This window comes from Lontra canadensis, unplaced genomic scaffold (genome assembly GCF_010015895.1).
Source record: "Lontra canadensis isolate GAN:19392208 unplaced genomic scaffold, GSC_riverotter_1.0 scaffold84, whole genome shotgun sequence".
NCBI classification, from domain to species: Eukaryota; Metazoa; Chordata; class Mammalia; order Carnivora; family Mustelidae; genus Lontra; species Lontra canadensis.
Window position 1 is genome coordinate 2991388 of NW_022631078.1, and position 15906 is coordinate 3007293.

The following is a 15906-nucleotide window of genomic DNA, read 5'->3' on the forward strand; positions in this document are numbered from 1 at the left end:
ACGCCCCCCCGCCCCGCCAATGTGGAAGGTCACTGTATTACTCCACTGGGGCTGCAAACCACCGCAGACGGTGGTGGGGGGGCTTAAACAAGAGACTTATTTTCTCACAGTTTTAATTTGGAGGCGAGAAGTACAAGGTCAAGGCGCTGGCATGCTGGTTTCTCGCTGGGGACTCCCGCCTTGGCTTGGAGACGGCCACCCTCTCTCTGCCTCTTCATAGGCCCTGACCCTCTCCTGGTCTGAGTCCACATTTCCCCGCTGAGCTCACCTGTCTGATCCGGTTACGGCCCGCCCACCTGTCCTCATTCTTCCTTAATCACCTCCCTGAAGGCCCTGCCTCCGGGAACAGCCACACCTGAGCTCCCTCCGCAGGGCCTCATCAGTGCTCTGGGGTGGATGCTCTGGGTTCTCCCGGCAGAGGTGCGGTCCGCGTCCTCTCTGGGTTCCCACTTTGGCTACTGCCTTTATGAGCTGCTGGGCGGCATTAAAGGCTCTAGATGAATAAGCTGGGAGGGGCAGAGGGAGGAAAGCCCAGGGAAGCCACAGGAGGCGGCCTGGGCAGGGAGGCTGGCATTTCTGCAGCCCTCCCTGCCTGCCCACCCACACTTTCCTGCCATCCTCCCCCTTGGATGCCCCGCTGACACCAGCCCCCCGCTGGTGCTGGCGCAAGACTTCCAAAGAAGTTTCATACCCACATTTCCAGAACCTCAGAGCAGCAGCCGTGGGAGGGAGGCAGGGCAGGCCTTCCTTCGTCCACCCCACTGGTCTGGAGATCAGGGACGGCGTGCCCAAGGGCAGAGCTCGGACTCACCCAAGGCCTTCTGCCCTCTCCTTGCTCTCCCTGCTCCTGGCCTGAACAGGGGCTGGGCTCCCAGTGAGGAATGAATCACAGGGAGCTGGCAGGGTAAGGCCTGTATTTGTGGCTACCCAGTGCCAAGCACAGGCATGAGGCCCGCCCTCCTGCCATCTGCAGGGAAGCCTCCTGCCAGGGGAGCAGTGGAGAAGCAAGGCTGGGCAGGGAGAGCTGAGGGGGAGGCAGACGGCTCGCTGAGCCCCTGCAGTCAGACCTCTGCCACTTCTGAGCCCCTTGCCTGTAGACAAGTTTCTCGGCTTCCCTGAGCTGCAACTTCTTCATTGATAAATCGGGGACCGATGCGTCATGGACCAAACGCCGGCGTGCTCACCCCGCACTCGGACTGTTTTCAGCGCAAGAGCTATAGGATCGACCACTCCCTGCCCTCTGGAGCTGGGTGGGGGGGGGGCAGACATACTCTGAAGGCAGGGCCGGAGGGGCTGCCATGGTCCATCTAGCTTGGAGGTCAGGGAAGGCCCCCCATGTGGCTGAGCTGGGCCTCTGAGGAGGAAAAGAATCCAGGGCACAGGGGTCAGAATAACACCTCCCTCTCCTTGGGCCCACTCAGGAGGGGAGGGTTAAGCTCCCTGTGTCCCCCCAACCCCCACCCCTGCTTTATTCCAGGCCCCTAGGAGAAAGACCTCCTCCCCCAGCAAGACTTCCTTGCAGGTTGCAGGCCCCCTCCCCTCGCAGGCTGGCCGTGAGTGCCTGGGGCAGGGGCTGCGGGGGCTCTGGGACCCCTAGCAGCTCTCTGCAGCCCCAACCCGGGTAGGACAAGTAGTCGGGTGAGCAGTAAAGGACGGCAGATGCTGGCAGCCCGGTGAGCAGGACACGCCTCTTCAGGGGCAAGTTGTCCTCAGCCTGGGTGCGCAGGGCACAGGGGGCCTGAACCCAGACTGCCTACCTCAGGTGCTTGCTCCGTCCCATCCCTGCTGAGTCCCCAGTGCCTGAACCTGGTCCCCTCAGGAATGTGGGGAGGCGGCACCTGCCTCCCTGGCCTATAAACAGAAGCCTATGGTAGTCTGTGGGGGGACAACAGGGCTCGGACCTCCTACAGGTGCCTGTCCAGGCCTTGGAGCTTACGTGTGAGAGGAAGGCAGGGCCAGCCCAGCTCTGGGGAGGACATCAAGCCGCCTATCGGGGCCACATCCGGATTGGCACAGGTGTCCCTCGCCCACCCGGAGCGCCAGGCCTGTCCGCAGGCGGCCCAGGCACCACTTCTGAGCCCCTAGAGGACCGGCCATTTCGACCCCACCTGTCATTAGGACCCACTAAGGAGGCGTTATTGAGCTCCAGCCCCCGCCTGGCAACTGTGACCCGGACCCCAAGACCAGCGGCGAGGGGAGGCCCCCCTACTCCTGGGCCTGCGCCCTCGGGACCATCCCGGAGCAGCACCCGGGGTCTGCGCGGCCCGAGTCCCGCCCACTGCCCTGCCGGGCCGCTCGCCCCTCCTCCGCCCTGTCCTCGCGCCCCCAGCCCCCTCCTGGGTCCCACGCCGACCCTCTTGTCTCCCCCCGCCCGCCGGCCCCTCTTCGATCCCCCCACTCCCTGCAGCTCCCGGGGCCCCCTCCTTGGGACCCCCACCTCGCGCCGCGGGCCCCTCCTCGGCACCCCCGCCCTGCCCCTCCTCTCCCCTGCCCTCCCACCCCCGCGCCGGCCCCCTCCGCGTCCCCCGCGGCCGCCCTGCGTACGGGGTGACGCAGCGCCGCCCTCCCCGCGCGCCCCGCCCGCCCCGCGCCGCCGCCGCCGCCGCAGCCCGGGCTCGGGGGGCCGCTAACGGTCCCGCGCCCCTCGGCGTCCGCGCCCCCGCCCCGCGCCCGGCGAACAGGCGGCGCCGGCGGGCGACCGGCGCGATGGGGGCGGCGGAGCCGCTGCGCTCGGTGCTGTGGGTGAAGCGGCAGCGCTGCGCCGTGAGCTTGGACCCCGCGCGGGCGCTGCTGCGCTGGTGGCGGAGCCCGGGGCCCGGAGCCGGCGCCCCTGGCGCGGGTGAGTGTCGCCGCGGCCCGCGGGCTCGGCCGGGGAGCCGGCGGGGGGGGCGCGGACTTGGCCCGGCGCCCGGGGCGGGGGTGTGCGCTCCGGGGACCCGGTGACAAAGGGCGAGTCGGGGCGGTGCGGGCGGGAAGGGCCCGACCCGCGGTCCCCTGCGCGGATGCGCCCCGGGCCGGTGAGGCTCGGGCGGGGCGGGGTCGCCTGGTCGCGGCTGCATCGCGCAGACCGGCCCGCGGGATCTGAAGGGCGCCTTCTGGGTGAGACTGGTCGCGGATGGATCCCGAGGGGTGCGGGCGCCCCGCACTCGGTTTCGGTTTAAACCAAGGACGGACGCTTTTCCTTAGCGGGGCCCCAGACCGCGAGGCCGCTCTGCGGGGTCGGGGACTCCTGCGGTGAAGTGAGGAAGGCGCTCCCGCGAGAGTCGATTTTGGTACAAAACAGGCTGGGCACTTGACCTTCAGAGGCCCTCCCGACTCGGAGAAGTGTAATTTGGATAAAAATGGAAAGGACACACCCGGCTCAAGGCTCTCTCCCCAAGGAGCAGGGGCCAGGGGCGCCTTGGCAGAGCTGTCTGCGGGCGAGGGATGGGCAGAGGCTGAGGAGGGAGATGTCATTTGATCCCGGGAGGGAGGGGGAGGATTGCCCGAGGCGGTGGTGGACAACCGGAGAGGGAAGAGGCTTCCCAGGCAGAGGGAGCCCAGGGCTGGGCAGCCTGCGCTCGTGCCACTCCATTCATTGGTCTTGTGCAAATTTTCATGGAGGGCCTGCTGGGGAGGGTGCCCTGGTGTCCTATCCTTGGCTCAGTGCACATGACAGCCTCGCTGCTGAAGCGTCCCTACGGCAGCGGGTCATTTTCCCTGGAAGGGAGACCGAGGGGGCCACCTGCAGAGGCATGTATGTCTGAGGAGAATCCCCGCCCCCGCCCGCCGCAGGAGGAGGCAAGTGGCTTCGGTCCAGGAGCAGCCAGCAGCCCTCCCTTAGGTGCCGCATGTGACTGCAGACCTGGAGGGACCGTGTCCCTGGGGAGAGAGGGTGCAGGTGGGAAGCACAGCAGGGGCCCTAAGACCAGCCCCGGAGGTGGGGGAGAGGAAGTGGGGTCCTGTGGATCCCGTGGGCTGAGGTAGGATTTCCCTTCCTCTGTGAGTGCTTGGGAGCCGCAGGAGGGCTTTATCCAGCCCCGTCTTCCTAAAGGATCCATGCAGAGTGAACAGAGGTGAAAGGAAGTGCAGTGGGGAGGCTGCCCACCCAGTCCGGGTCAGAGTGGGGGTGAGCAGGGCGGGGTCTGCATAAAATGCGGAAGTTGAGAGAGGGGAGCATGGTCCAAATTTACAGCCCACCGAAGTCAGGGCCGCGGGGATATATATATTGTTTTAATTATTGGAGGTGGGCATTGCCGAGGTCAGGATTCTCTCCTGGACAGGGTTTGGGATGCCTTTTAGACGCCCTGGGGGCGGTCAGGGTGCTGCAGGCGCTTCCTGACACGGAGGTGGGGAGGCTCAGCGGGTTGGAGGAGGGGTGGGCAGAGCTGGAAGGGAGGTGGGGCCAAGGTCAAGGGTGGCCTCCGACCCAAGATCAGCACTTGGTTTCTGGTCTTGGGCACCAGAAGCCCTTTCTGTAGAGAGCCTGTCTGTGGCGGGGTGTGTGAGAGTCTGTGGATCTTACTGAGGTCCCTTTGGGAGAAACGTCTTGCCTCAGATCTCATCCTCGGGCCCCCTGGCACCACCCAGCAGGGCCCTCTGTGTCGCTCATTTTCTCTCTGGTGGTGGTGAGTGGTGCCTGGCCTGGGCCACAGGGCTTCGAGCTGTTGTGTCAGTCTCTGGGCTTCAGGATGGGGACTCCTCGCAGCCATCGCGCTGCTCTTCTGGGTCCCATTCCCGCGTGACCCCGCAGGACAGCTCTTACACTTGACTGCTGGGGAGACCCAGCTCTGGAGAGTTTAAGTCACTGCCCCGCTCATGGTCCGGCCGTGAACTTGGTGGGTCTCCAGCCAGCCAGTGGCAGTGCAGACCCCACCTGTGGGCTGTCCGGGTGGGAAGGCCCTCCCTGCCTGCTTTCTGTGTGGGCGCCCTCCGCCTGCCCGGGGTTTATGGCTGTCAGACCGGGGGCGCTGCTCGCTTCCGCTGGCTGCTCATGTCCCCAGCCCCAGTCCTCTTTCCTGGGATGGTGGTTGTTTGGCTCTTAGAAACCGTGGAGGTGCTTCGGACCGGCTCAGCCAGAGCTTCTCCACCCAGAGCTTGGTTCCCTCCCTGGGGTGGCAGGGGCTGAGGGAGCCCCTGTGGGTGGGCCTTGTCCCAGAAGAGTCCTGTTCCCATCACCTGGTGTGCTTCCCAGCAGCGTGCAGAGCACTGGGTGAGCAGCACTGAGAGGGCTGCACCAGCTCTTTGGGGGGCTCCATTACCCTGCACCCCCAAAAGGAAGCAGACCTGTGGGAGATGACTGCATGCTGGAGATCAGTAGGGTCAGCTGGGCCACCGTGCCCCAGCCCACGGGACAATGGGTTCAGTTAGCTCCCCGGGACAGATGGGGAAGGGGTTCATTGGGTGTGCCGCAACAGGGGGTCAGAGAAGGGGGCGCACTGGGTGGGGTGCGGCCAGTCGCATTGTTTCATTGGCCCTCTTGCGTCTCGAGAGTATCACTCCTGTTCTCAGACACAAGAGCTGGAACTGCCCACAGAGGCAAAGGGCAGGCGCTCATTTCTCTGCAGGTCACTGTGTGGGAACGTGGCTCAGGGTTGGACAGCCAAGTTAGGACTGGGAACTGGGAGGGGCAGGGTTTTCTGGTCCCTGAGAGGGCTGCTCTGCCCCTAAGGATGCTACGAGAGCGGGTGCCCCTGGGTGCTGGCTTGGTCGGAAGTGAAGCCGACTGAAAACAGGAAACTCTGCAGAGGCTTCCTGGCTCAAAGTGGGTCGGGCTAGCTGAACTCAAAACAGACTGTAGCTGTTTCTGGGTTATACCCTCAGACTCTGAATGCTTTCTTTCAGGGTTGGGGCTGGCAGGAGTGTGCGTGCTTGTGTATGTGCGCGTGCACGTGCTGGCTCTGTGTGTGTGTGCACATGCGTGTGTCTGGGGGGGTGGGGTAGACACTGCTACCCAGGCTCCACCGTTGTAGGAGAACCCTCCCCTCCCTCCCACCAGCCCCTCCTGGGATGCCCCCCCCACCCCTGCTGGTGGTTAGCTCCTTGGCCGGGTCACTGCTATATCGATAAAGGGTTTCTCTAATACCTCCTGGCAGTGCCAAGCAAAACTTAGGCAAACCACAGATACTGACAGAAAATGTAAAATCTGGAAACACAGAAAAGCAGGTACATAGAAATCACCCTTAGTCTCACCCTTAGGCAGTGAATACTCTTTGGTGTTTTTGTCTGTGTAAACGCGCGTGAAGGAAAAGCTTGGGAAACATACTGCAGAATGTTGTTCAGGGATACTCCTTACACACTTAAAATGTGACTTTTAAAAATCAGCTTTACCATCTGATGTCTGGCGTTGGTTCAGGTCATGATCACAAGGTCCTGCCTGCATCAGGCTCCCAGCTCAGCAGGCAGTCTGCTTGTCCCCCTTCCTCTGCCCCTCCCCCCAGCTCGTGCATGCTTGCGAGCATGCGCTCACTCTCTCTCAAATAGATAAAATCTTAAAAAAAAAAGTCAACGTTATTGAGGTATAATTTGCAGACACTAAAATCCACACGTTTTAAGGGTATAGTTTGGTGAACTCTGGTTAATATATGCACCTGCCTAAGCCTCCTCCCATCAAGATATAGGATACTCAGATCAGCCCAGAACCTTCTGCCAGGCTCCATCCCTCGATCTCTGGGCTGCTGCATCCGCAGGGACGGAGTTGACCTCTAATAGAATTTCCTGTAAGTGCAATCATGCAGTATGTGCTCTGTCTCCCGCTTCTTTGTCTCACTTAATCTTTTTGCAATTCATCATGTATCAATGGTTGGTTCTTCTTGTTACAAAGTAATAACTGTATTGTATGAGAAAACCAGTTTGTTTATCCATTCAGGACCATTTCCAGTGTTAGGCTGTATGAATAAAGATACTGATCATTTGTGTACAAGTCCCTTTGAGGAGCATATGCTTTCCTTTCTCTTGGATGCGTAGTTAGGAGTCAAAAGCTAGCATAGAAAATCTATGTCTTAAGACATGATTTTTCTTGGTTGCGCAATATTTTATTACACAAACACTACAAAGGCCCTTTTTAGTCGATGATGTAAAAGTTCCTCAATCAGAATTGGATGGATGAAGATTTTCATGTAAAGATAGAAAGAAAACAGAGGACAATTTTGCAATCTGGGAGGACCTCACTAACCAACATGGAATCCAGACAAAAAGAAAAATCTAGATCAGGATCTATGTTATTTCAATAAATAAAAATCTTATCCTATTTTTAAAAAATGACGGGAGTGATATTTGCAACAAATATGACAGTCAACTAATTTTATTTTTTTTAAAGATTTTATTTATTGATTTGACAGAGAGAGATCACAAGTAGGCAGAGAGGCAGGCAGAGAGAGAGAGGGAAAGCAGGCTCCCTGCTGAGCAGAGAGCCCGATGCGGGACTCGATCCCAGGACCCTGAGATCAAGACCTGAGCCGAAGGCAGAGGCTTAACCCACTGAGCCACCCAGGCGCCCCCAGTCAGCTAATTTTAAAAAGCCATTGCAAAGAACACGTATAGGCCGTTCACGGAAGAGCACAATTCAAGGGTGGGTGATGAGTGTCTGGGGAGATCCTGAGAGCAAAACAGCACAGAGAAGGAGCAGGTGTGACGGGCCGGTGAGCTGCTTCTCGGGTTTGGGAAATTAATCTGGCAATATTTTGACAGTGTTTTTTAAAAAAAGGATGTATCATTTGACCTATCAGTCTCCTGTTTGATCCTTTATCTCAAGGAAAAACACTAGTATTTAAGGAACTGTCTTTGACAGTGGAGAAGGCTCCTCTTCTCTGCGTTTGCTAAGACACTGCTGATGGTGTTGGCTTTCCTTTCTTCCCCCAATTTCTCTTTTCTTCTCTACCGGTCCAGACTTTGGCACACGGACTCTCTTCCGGAATGCAGCTGGTTTCTGCCTTCAGCATGTATCTCGTGAACGCACAGATTGGGCCCGAATAAGGCGCCCTTCGTTCTTATAGACTTGGGCTGACTTCACGGTCCCAGCCGTCAGCACCAGGTGGACCCAGGGCTGGGTCTGCGTTGTGACTTCTCTTGAACTCAGCTTCCAGGTTTCCAAACACCTGACTCCGCGCTGGAGACAGCAGCATCTCGGACTCCCAGACTCACCCCCCGCCCCCCAGCAGCATCTCAGCTTTGGTCCTGGGCCTGGGCGCCACCCGCCGGCTGTAGGTTCTCCTGTGGCCTGCCGCCCGTCAAGTCTCATGCCTCTTCTTGCCCACCCCCACCCCGACCCCCTGCATGTGCTTCTCTTTCTCCACAGAGGCCTTTGGATGCCTTCTCCCGCTTCCCGCCTCTACGCCTCCCCCTCTCTGTCTCTCTCGTTCACTGTCACCTCCTTGGAACACTCCTGCGATGGCTGAACCTAGGTTCTGGGGTCAGAAGTCGGGAGAGCACAATGAGCCCTGTGCAGGCAGCCAGCTAGGTGCAGCCGCCCCGAGGCTCTGCTAGAAAGTTCTTCCACACGCGCCATTCTCTGGCCCCACGGGCGTCCTGTTGCAGGCGCGTGGCCGCACGCAGCCTCCCTGATCTGGCCCCACGGTACCCGCCCTCCCTGCTGCCTCTGATTCTGCCAGACGCTTCCTCCTGCTCCCCGCTGCAGACCGAACCCCCCTTCCAGGCCCAGCCCTGCTAGGACATGGCCCTTCAGCAGGCTTCATCCTCTGAGTTTCCTGTGGCTCTGTTGGCACCTCTCTGCTCTGTGAGTTTTGCTTTTTAGATTTTTGAATGTATTTGTCGTCTCTACCTGCTTTCTCTCGGAGGGGAGAAACCAGTGTCCGCTGGCCCCATTCTCCGGAGTGCCCCCACCAAGCATCGGGAGGAGCGGGCAGGAGGCGTCACGGCAGGTCCCAGGGCCCAGGGCCCAGGGCCCCGCGCAGGAAAAGGCAGGGGAGGGGCGCCCAGGGATCTTTTCCTCTGTTCACTGTTCAGCACCCCTGCTTTTCTCTGAAGGGTGTGGGTTTGAAACCATCGGGGGTGACTCAGAAGTGGAAGAGTTTACGCAAAGCCCACAGATTCTCCACAATCCTGAAGGGTGACACCACAGATCCCAAAGGCCCACGTACCACATGCCCAGCCTGTGTGTTCCGTAGGAGTCTTAGTGCCCCATCCGGAAGCTCCGAGTAAGGCAGGTCGTCGGGTCATGCAAAGCTACGACCTGCACGTCCTGACGGGGAGGCATCTCAGTATATCCAAGTTGGGAACAAATGGCAATCCCATCGACCTTTTTCAGAAAAGAATAGACTGTCTCCCGATTTGGGGAGGAGACCCTGTAGGAAGAGGGGCTCAGCCTCTGCGGCCTTAACAGGTGCTGGAAAACCAACAGCGGACACGCCCTCGGGGCCTCCTCAGGCACCGGCCAGTGCCAGCGTTACTATCAGATTCCCTGATTGAGCAGTAGCCCAAACTGATCAGAAACATTGTGATTTTTCTGAGGCTACTCAAGGTTAACTCTTATTTGCTACTCTAAAACATGCCCCAAACATTTTCTTAAAGGGCCAGATAGCAAATATTTTAGGCTTTAGGAGTCACGGTTCCTCAACTCTGCTGTTTTAGCATAAAAGCAGCTATAGACAGTATGTGAATGCATTCCTGTGGCTGTGTGCCAATAAAACTTTATTTATAAAGGCAGACAGCTGGCTGGAGTTGGCCTGCAGCTTGCTGACCCTGCTCTAAATCCTTATTTGTGAAGAGGGAACAGCCATGTGATGTATTGTAAAAGTAGCTAATCCAGATGACTAAAAATATTTTGACCTTCAAAACAAGCAAGCAAACGAATCTGGTCGTCTGGAAAAACCGATACTGCGTTTAGGAGACACACCCGTTTGGGTTCCGGTCCCACCGTGCCCTGGTCTGTAAGCAGAAAGCTGGTCCTCCCTCTGAGGAATAGCATATCCACGTGCCGACTGGGCTCGGGCATCGGAGCCGGTCCAAGTTTCACACAAACCTGCCTACACCCCCCGGAAGACTGAAGTAGCTGAAGGGCAGGGGGATGTGTTGAGGTGACCTGGTCTGAGGTGGTGTCTGGCCCGTGGCCCGTGGTGGAGGGTGTGTTGTGTTGCTGGAGAAATGTGACAGGTCCTGTTGGCCGATGGTGGTGGTCGTTCTTACTATCCTTGCGCATCTGTCTAGTTGTTCTAATGATTGTTGAAGTCTCCAACTGTAATTACGGACTTCTGTCTGTCTTTTTTTAAAAATATTTTTATTTATTTATTTGGCAGAGAGACAGCGAGAGAGGGCGCACAGGCAGGCAGAGTGGGAGAGGGAGAAGTAGGCCTCCCGCTGAGCAAGGAGCCCGATGTGGGGCTCGATCCCAGTACCCCGGGATCATGACCTGAGCCAAAGGCAGACACTCAGTGACTGAGCCACCCAGGCGCCCCAACTGTGGACTTCCCTATTTTGCCCTGTAGTTCTATAAATTTTTGCTGTATGTGTTTTCCTGCTCTGTTGTTTGATGCATACATGTTCAGGATTGCTGTATCTTCGTTTGGGGTTCACTCTTTTTCATTATGTCACGTCCATCTCTGTCTCTGGTAGTTTTCTTTGTTCTGAGGACAGACTTTATCTGTTAACAAGCCACTCCTTCCTTTCTTTCAGAGAGAGAGAGAGTGAGCATGCATGCATGTGCCCCCGCGCACGCGTGCACACACACACACACACACACACACACGAGTGGAAGGGGAGGGCAGAAGGAGAGGGAGAGAGAGACTCCCAAGCAGACTCTGAGCTAAGTGCAGAGCCTGACAAGGAGCTTGATCTCATGACCCTGAGATCATGACCTGAGCTGAAATCAAGATTTGGACACGTAACTGACAGAGCCACCCAGGTGCCCCAACTCCAGGTTTCTTCTGGTTAATGTTTGCATGACGTGTCTTTTACTTTCTACCTGTTTCATTGTTAGATTTGAAGTGAGTTTAGACCACATAGGGTTTTTCAATCTGTCTTCTTTTTTCCTCACTATCCCCCACCTGCCTCCAGAGTGCACAGAAGGCTCAGACTTCGGCCCGGCCCATCAGGCCATACCATTGGGTGCAGGAAGGGGGTGTGCAGTGGCCCCCTCCTGGCCTGTCCTACCTGCTCCCTCTTGCACAGGGCTCTGGCGTGTGATGTTGTGTCGTGGAATGCAGCTACGCCCCTGATCGTGAACTTGCTTTCGCTCTGGTCCCGGCTGGGCGTCCTGCGTGTCTGTGGGGGCCTGCGGAGTGGCGTGCTCCGGCCGTCTCCACCCCACCCCATCTCATGACACATACTAAGTCCCTCTCCTGTTGGGTATGAGGCTGCTGTGGGCGCTCAGGGTTGCCCAGGAACTTGGAGCAGGAAAGCTGATTGACGGCGGGCACTGCTTCTCATCTGAGTCGTGACTGTCGAGTAGACTCAGTCTGAGTGGGTCACGACCAGACAGAATCGACAGGGGAGACAGCAGAAGGCAGAGCACTTTCAGCTGCCCCTGGCTGGCTCTGCCCAGACTGTCGCCAAGCTGGTGGTCTCGTGGGCATCGCCTGTGACTCTGCTGGAATATGGTGGCCACTTGGTCGTCACCTTTATTGGGGGGTAGCTGCCTGTCAGCACAAGCCCATCCTCGTGAGGGAAGCACTGGGCGCTGCACCTGTTGTCAGCAAAGCGCTCGGACTTGCCGCGGAGATTTGCTCGCAACATCTCAGCCCGTGGTTGCAAAGGACTTTATGAGAACGTTTTTCTGAGTTTGTAATAATTATAATATCTTAACCAGGACCAGCGGCCCTTAAAATGGGTTTCCTATTGTTATTGGAAGACGTCACCGGGAGCTTAAACACACAGAGGCGTGTCGGAGTCCCGCCCAGGTCTGATAGGGAGAGCCGGGCAGCTTGTGGCACGTTCTGGCTCCAGCGAGCTGCGTTCTCAGGAGGATTCTTTATGAGATGCTCCAGACCTAACAAGATGGCCTACCCTGGGACAGCTGTACAAGGACGTTCTTACAAATGAAGGTGTTAAGTCCTTCTAATTAGATACTCCCACATAGCGTGCTGTACTCGCTGCTGGATTATGGTTTTAAAAAATGTCTTTTTGGGGCACCTGGGTGGCTCAGTGGGTTAAGCCTGTGCCTTCAGCTCAGGTCATGGTCTCAGGGTCCTGGGATCGAGTCCCACGTCGGGCTCTCTGCTCAGCAGGGAGCCTGCTCCCCCCCCCCACCCCCGCCTGCTGCTCTGCCTACTTGTGATCTCTCTGTCAAATAAATAAATAATATACCCGCCCCTTTAAAAAAAAAAAAAAGCTCTTCTCACCCATTTCTGAATGGTTTGTGGCTGTTCACGTGCTCCCCTTGTGGCCTGTCTCAGCCCGGGGTTGAGGTGGGGGCCCTTCGGGACCAGGTGCGGGCAGGGGGCGCTGCGGAGAGGACCACGTTCTGCCAGAGTTAATTCTGGGGTTGCCACTCACCGCCTGTGGCTCGGACGCGTCGTCCGACTTCCCAAAGAAGCGAGATGCGTGAAGTCCCCTGTGCGGTCCGCCGTCTAGAAGGCGGGAAGCTTGCTCGCCCTGGCGTCGCCGTGAGGCTCATCCACATGTGTGAAGTCGGCGCAGACCTCACTCCCCACGGCCGGCACCGTGGCTGTGTCACCGCCCATCCCACGGCGGGGCTGCGCCAGGTGCCCGGAGGCGGTGGCCCGTGGGGACACACAGGCAGGCTCTCCCTCGGGGAGGGGCAACTCAGCCCCGAGGCAGCGCACAGGCTGCGCGCGCATGTGTGTGCGCGCGCAGGCACGCTTGTGCGCATGTGCAGTGACCGCGGACCAGGCCGGTGCGTGGGTGGGGGCGTCGAGGGGGCCGGGTTTAGGTTGCAAAGTGGGGGACGCCCCAGGGGAGGAAGGTTGCTGGGCGTGTGTATCTGGCGGTGTGTGCGAGGGACCGCGGCGGTCTCCACGTGAGTGCGAGTGCCGGTCCGCGGCCCAGGCCCGCACGTGCAGGTCGCACGGAGGCCGGGGGAGTTCACTCCCTGCTCCTTTACCGGTGACGCGGTGGGGAAGCGCCGCGGAACGGCCAGAGCCTGTGGCCTCCCTTGAGATTCGTTTATGTTTAATACTGTAAGATAAAAATATCAAGTCGGTATTCAGAATGCCGGGTTTCCTTTTCTCATTTGGTTGAACATGTGCCTCTTCTGTAGTTTCCTTGACTTCGACTTGGCTCTGTTTTTGTTTTTGTTTTTTTTAAAGATCTTATTTATTTATTTATTTATTTGTCAGAGAGCAGAAGCAGAGGGAGTGGGAGAGGGAGAAGCAGGCTTCCCGCCGAGCAGGGAGCCCGATGTGGGGCTCCATCCCAGGACCCTGGGACCTGAGCCGAAGGCAGATGCTCAATGGCTGAGCCGCCCAGGCACCCCGACTTGGCTCAGTTTTTACAGCAGAAGCGGACGCTACTTAAAATTTCAATTCCAAACTTCAGCAACGTGACCCTGAACTAGTCTAGGGCCCACATCCCTGCGACACGGGACAGACGGACCGTTTCGTGTCCCAGGAAGGGGAGGACAAAAAGAAGAAAACACCTGCCGCAGAGCCTGTGAGTCTTCCTCACCAGGTTGTGGTTTCTCCCAGCACGGACGCGCGGCGCGTCTCCAGACCTGGTGCTGCCCTCGGCGCCGTCTGCCCAGGAGGTGGCGGTGCCCGTCTGGGTGTCATGACCCAACACCCCGTCTCCCCGTTTTACTCTTTGAACACAAGCGGCTCTCCCTGTAGTTGGACTGTTTTTCTTCCTCCAGAAGCGGAGAGAGTCTGTTGTCATTGGTTGATACAAGCCTCTCTGCAGTTCCGTGTTTATAACCGACCTCGCCTGCACGTGCGTTTCTCTAAATCCGGACTATCCGTAGCGGGTTGTCAGACAGTCTTCTGCGGGATTCCAAATCGGGTCTTTTCAAAACCAGAAATAGCTGGATCCTTAGTGGCGTGAAGAGAGAGAGAGCAGCCAGGAGGGAGGTTGCCAGCGTGCCCGGAGCTGCGTGCGAGGCCCCTGCTGTGGGGGGCACCGGGCAGAGGTGTGTCTGGACGAGCCCGCTGCTGCCCGCATGTGACGTCCTGTGTCGCGCTTGTCGGCTTGCGTGATGCGAGGTGTTTCCGAAGCACTGAGGACGGGCTCGGAGTGCCGACCGGGCCAAGTCCGCCAAGGGGTGATCGGGAAGGTTGTAGACGTCTTTTCAAATCTTCTCCGATGCCGGCCTTCGGGTTGCTGCTTCATGGCACGGATCTCGGGGGGCCCTGGGTCGCGATACCCGGCGGGTATCGGGACGCTGATACCCGACTCCAGGGGAGCAGGCCCCGCGACAGGGTGTCCTTTGTTTAAAACTCTCTTGTCTGGTGGCATAGCAAGGCGTTCTCGGGAAAGTCAGTGTGAGGAGCAGATGTTCGTGGAAGTTATGTCAGAGCCTGTCGAGTGAGTCGGTTTTCTAGAAGGGTCTGTGGAATGCTCTGTCACCCTGTGAAGCACGAGGCTGAGGTGAGCCAAGGCAAGGAGGCCTGGGGAAGCTCCCGGGAGGGGACAGAGCTGGGCGGGCGGGACCAGGTGGCCAAAGCCACAGTGTATCCCGTACAATAAGTCCTGTGTGTGTGACCGCCCAGTGTCCCCCAGGGCTGGAGAGCAGGTGGACAGTGAGGGCCAGGGGTCAGGGTGATACCCAGGGGCAGGTGACCACGCAGTGGGGTCGCTCTACCGGGAGCCAGGTGGGGGCGGCAGTGTTGCCTCCAGTCCCTCCCCCGGCTGCTTGTGAGCACACACACACGCACACACAGAGCCAGGACAGCGTTCCCACGGGCCTTCGGAGCAGGAAGAATGGACAGGCCGGTCCGTATTGGCAGACAGGTGGCTGGGAGGGGATCAGGTGGCGCTTGAGACATCTGATGCCTCGATCTTTCTCTTTACTCTTGTGAGGAGACCACCCCCATGGCTCCCCACTCAGTCCCCCCACCCTGCGAAGTCAGGGCTCCACCCACTGTGGGAACCGCCCCTGAATCGGGACGGAGGGGGGTCCTTCCCGGGCACCCAGGCGGCTGCAGGCTCCCGTGTGATGTCACCTTAGCCAGCGAGGAGACAGTGGGAGCCCACTTCCTCTTTCCCTGCGGCCCCCCAGGAGCAGGGATGGGGGGACTGTCCTGTGGTCGAGGACAGCAGCTGGGTCAGGTCGTGTCCTGTGTCTGTCCTGTTGTGGGGGGGCACCCGGACAGACTTCCTTTCCCAGCTCAGGAAGTTTTAAAAGTCACCACTGGAAACAGAATTTTGGCGTGGTAACTGAGTGCTGTAGAGAGGTCCTATGCATGGTACCCGTAAGGCCAGGACACTTCTATCCGGCTGCCTTAGGATGTGGCTGAACTCGTGATGAAAATCTTCAAGTAGTGCTGGAGACGTTTGTGCTTGTTCTCACGGTCGTCCTGAGTGTTTGCTGTCCCGGGCCAGCGCGGGCGCCGGGACGAGAACGGGGGGTTGGGGGGTCTGGGTCCCGCAGTCGCTCCCGCGGTCGCAGGCTTTGCCGGGAAGGTGGGTGGTGGACGGGCTCGGGTGTTGACTCACCTGCATGGTGAGCGGCCGGATGTCCCCGCGAAAGATTCGAACAGAGTGCTGCCACGTCCACTCGGGGGACCCGGCTGGAAGCAACCCCAAGGCAGGGAAGGGGTCAGGCAGGGCTCCCGGGCAGCTGTGCCATGGGTGCGAGGACCGAGGGCTCTTCGCTGGCGGGGGGTACAGCGGGGAAGGAAGCTTCTGGAAAGGGGCAGCAAACGGGGAGAGATAGGTTTAGATTTCGAAGGCTGGGTGTGAGGCCCCTGTGGGACACAAGCGCACACACGTACAGGAGGTGCCCCCCATCCCCTGTGCCCCCAAGACTGGCCCTCGTTTCCTCCTGTGTTTTCTGTGTAAAGAACAAGGTGCTGAGCACAG

At 58.8% G+C, this 15906-nt stretch overlaps 1 protein-coding gene across 2 annotated transcripts in view; it reads left to right on the forward strand.

Moving 5' to 3' along the window:
• The first annotated feature begins 2603 nt into the window (after positions 1–2603).
• CERK (ceramide kinase) overlaps positions 2604–15906 on the forward strand; it is a 37387-nt gene continuing 24084 nt past the window's right edge. The window contains exon 1 of one of the 2 annotated variants that reach the window (XM_032882760.1): positions 2604–2839. In XM_032882760.1, the coding sequence (XP_032738651.1) occupies positions 2707–2839 (133 nt within the window). In that variant the 5' untranslated portion in view covers positions 2604–2706. The remainder of the gene's footprint in view (positions 2840–15906) is intronic. The other variant, XM_032882761.1, reaches the window with a different exon arrangement.